The sequence below is a fragment of the Austrofundulus limnaeus genome, unplaced genomic scaffold, assembly GCF_001266775.1.
Source record: "Austrofundulus limnaeus strain Quisiro unplaced genomic scaffold, Austrofundulus_limnaeus-1.0 Scaffold446, whole genome shotgun sequence".
NCBI classification, from domain to species: Eukaryota; Metazoa; Chordata; class Actinopteri; order Cyprinodontiformes; family Rivulidae; genus Austrofundulus; species Austrofundulus limnaeus.
In genome coordinates, this window is record NW_013952848.1 from 28,819 (window position 1) to 32,741 (window position 3,923).

The window sequence follows — 3,923 nt, forward strand, 5'->3', positions numbered from 1 at the left end:
ATAAGTAAGTAAGTATAAGTAAGTAAGTATAAGTAAGTAAGTATAAGTAAGTAAGGAAGTAAGGAAGTAAGGAAGTAAGTAAGTACGTATGTACAGACGTACGTACCCGGTAGATAAGTAAGTAAGTACGTACCAGTAAGTAAGTACCGGTAAGTAAGTAAATAGGGGCTATATCATGTAAAATTACATTTTTTGAGTTTTATATCGTGTTATAATGTTATCCTCTCATCAAAAACATGCCCAGAGTCTTGCTCTGACTCATTCATGCATGTTTAAAAAATCCTGTAGTGCCCTGAGGCAGCAGGCAGGGGACCAAAAACCACCAGATGGGACCAGAACCACCTTTTAGGATCAGTTCCTCCTCTGGACTGTGTCTCCAAGCCAAGCTTCCTCATCACCGAGTGTGGCTGCCCAATCCGTACCAGAAGCTCAATCCGTACTGTCCCAGAAGCATTGTTTTTAGCATGTAGCATTTCACTAAACTGATGGCAGAATTCATTGSATTTCAGTCTTTCATCACCTCAATGTTTCAGAGAAAAGGCAACGTTTGCAGCAGCTGTGGATTTTTATTCCAGGAATAAAATGAAATAAAGATAAGATGAGTTATAACATGATTGTCTAGAAAATAGTTTACAAGTTATTATAAATAAAAATGTACCGCATCGTAAATCTATATTTTATTAATCAAAATGTATACAATATCAAAACTGTTTTCAGAATATTATTTAACACAGCTTTATAATTAAATCTATAAATAATTATTTTCAGTTTTTTTTCCCCTAAATCTAGAAGTCTATCATTTAGCGCAAATGAGCTGACAGTACGGATCGTGCTACCGGGACGGATCGGGCAGCCACACAGAGCACACACACACACACACCTGGCCCTGTGCAGAAATGGACGGGACAGAAGCTGAAGGAGGTTCTTAAAGAGACAGAGGCCAATTTCAAGGTGTTTAGAAACAGATATGAAAAATCAAGTTTATTTTCTATTTAATCATATAAACTGCATTTTAATAACAACTGAAGGTAACATAAGCTGCGTTTCCATTGCAAATGTGCGCAAAACTTTGTCGGTATTCTGTTAAAGTTGAAAAACACAGTTTCGCAACTGTGGTGTTTCCGTTGAGTAAGAAATGCTATTAAAGTCATGCATGAATACGTTTGTTCTCATGATAAGTCATTACAAACATGGCGGCAATGGATGTAAACACATAGCATGTTGCTACCACGACACTGGCGCTCATCATCAGAGGAGACGTCGGCGTCTTTTATCGAGGCTTTCCAGAGACAAGTCCCTACTTGGGAGCGGCTACGTATGCTGTGTTTTTGGGAAATTGTAGTCGSTGAGTTTACTACTTTATACTACTTCTGTGATATTACTACTACTTCTACTTCCTGTTATCTTCCTCGTCGTTGTCTTTTTCGCCAGTAGAAACAGCCGGTTGTTGATCACGTGACTCCTGTGATGCGAAAAAAGTGTTTCCATTGCAGTTTTGCGAAAAACACCAATTTCAATACAGCCAAAATACCACCTCATCCTAGCGCAAAAAYATTTTGTCGAAAAAYGTAATWTTTTTTCGAAATTGACGTGTTTCCATTGGGCAAATTTATTTTCGAAATTCTAATTTGCGCATTTTCATGGTCAATGGAAACGCAGCTATTAATATATATTATATAGCTATAGTTAATTTATTATGGTATAGAATTTAAATATATGCCTAAAAAACACATAATGTTGCCCCTTTAGAGGCAATTTTTTTCACGGTAAGATACTGAGATATGTTGAGACTATAAATAAAACAAACATCCATGGTGAGACTTGGGCATTTTTTAAAATGCTAAAAAATATAATGCGCCAGGAGTTCAGGCCATGATTTCTGGTTCTGCCAGAAGGTCCCAAATAATGCACTAACAAAATTTTCTTTTTTAGTTTTAAAGCAAAAAACAAACAAACAAAAAAAAAACCCACCTTATTATTATTATTATTTTCTCATTTTATTCTGAAACTGGGGGGAAAAAACACAGTGTGTGACAGTATTACAGCTTCGTTATGTTGTTTCTATCAGGGCAAGCCCGTTTGGACGGTGCCTTCTGCTCCTACACGGAGAAGGACAAGCACGACTACCTCACTAAAGCCAAAGAAGCAGGAGTCTGCAACATAGAAATGGAGTCCTCCGTTTTTGCGGCTATGTGCAATCTGAGTGGTCTGCGAGGTGAGAAAGCACAACATTTACGTTTCTGAACGGTTTGATCTCGACGCCGATGTGTGTTAACATTCTCATCTTTCTGTGCGAAGCGGCCGTTGTTTGTGTGACGTTATTGGATCGACTGAAGGGAGATCAGCTGAGCAGCTCTCACGATGTTCTTCACAATTACCAACTGCGTCCTCAGGTCCTGGTGGGCTACTACATCAAGAAGCAGCTAAAGGCTAAATCACAACGCAGCTAAAGGATGTAGCTACGCTGCTGAGCAAACACTGTCAGGTTGTTCTTGGAGTACTGAAAGTACTGAAAACATTGTCAAACTGTTTTTGTTTATTTCCTCTTGCGTATACGACACACACCATTTTCACATTTACCAGTTCTTAGAGTGCACCTTGTATTTACGAATTTGTGCTAGTTTAGTTAAATTATTAAGTTGACAACATGCACTTTTTTAACTTTTCACTTTTTTATGTAAATTATCAGCCCAAGCCTGGTAAATATATTTGATTGCAGTCGCTTTGTTTTATTTAAAATTTTAAGTTTCTGATCCTTAAAACTTGAACTTTAAGATGTTAATGAACGGTATTGCCTAAAGGGCCATTTCAGATCTTTTTGGTGTAGTTCAAATAAATAGTTCAGAGTTCAGAAACCTTCACACCATCAGTTTTGTGTGACAGTTATTCACTGTATCCATGGTTATTAGCGACTAGTAGCAGCTTGCTGTAGCACCTAATATTTCTACCAGAATAATGTTGCAATATAAAATTGACAGCTTAAATGTTTCACAAGAACAGAATTGTTTTGAGACTAGTTTTGTTTAAGGGTGGTAGCAACTCTTGTCTCCACTGTCTGTTTTTATGAATGAAGGCCCTTTAAAGTTCTAAAACTTGAAATATTAATGGTTCATTAATGACTGATTATTGTGTCATGATGATGGTGATTATTATTAGTTAACTGAAAGATCTTGAGAAGTCTGATTTTATTGCTCGCAATGTGGATTTTTAAGGTTATTTTTGTGTCCATTTCATGAAGAAACAGCAGGACACAGTTTGGACCTTACAAACAAAAGACACTGTATGAGGTATATGTGATAAAAATAAAATCGCATATACGCTATGGGTTATATTGTGTGTTTTTTCTCATTTATGGCACATTTTTACAGCAGTAAATTCAATTCTCCTTTCATGAAGCGTCTAAATATTTGACAAACTTGTTGCGTTACTTTATTAAATCAGTAATTATTTAAAAACATGCAACCTGTTAACTCCTCATAATAATGGTTATGGGTCAGATTTAGCACCGCCAATTGACCTTAGAAAGCACAAAAATATATATCAACTTCACAGATTTTGTCCTAAGATTTKGTGTAGTAGTAGCTGAGACTGGTTCTACATTGAATCATACTTTTTATTTATTTTTTAGCCACTTTAGTAGAAAACAGAACTGAATTTGAGTTTATTCATCATTAGTGACTGTTTTTTAAATTATAATAATGAAGAAAAGGAAAGAAAAGAAAAGGAGAAACGTAATGGGAAAGGTTGAAAGAGAGACTGGAAGATATGTGAGATACACACCAAGAAAACACAAGACAGCACATTTCACATCTGTTTGCACACCTACAAAAACAGCAACAAAATGCACATGTATATAATAATTATAATCTTGCTGAAAATCATTCATTCATACAAACACACACATATATACAGTATGTGTGTGT

General features: G+C 36.0%; 1 protein-coding gene across 2 annotated transcripts in view; it reads left to right on the plus strand.

The window, feature by feature from the left end:
- upp1 (uridine phosphorylase 1) overlaps positions 1-3,329 on the plus strand; it is a 10,038-nt gene extending 6,709 nt beyond the window's left edge. For both annotated transcript variants that reach the window (XM_014024923.1, XM_014024922.1), the window contains 2 exons: positions 2,069-2,215; positions 2,299-3,329. In XM_014024923.1, coding sequence (XP_013880377.1) covers positions 2,069-2,215; positions 2,299-2,450 — 299 coding nt within the window. In that variant the 3' untranslated portion in view covers positions 2,451-3,329. The remainder of the gene's footprint in view (positions 1-2,068; positions 2,216-2,298) is intronic.
- The last annotated feature ends 594 nt before the right edge of the window (positions 3,330-3,923 follow it).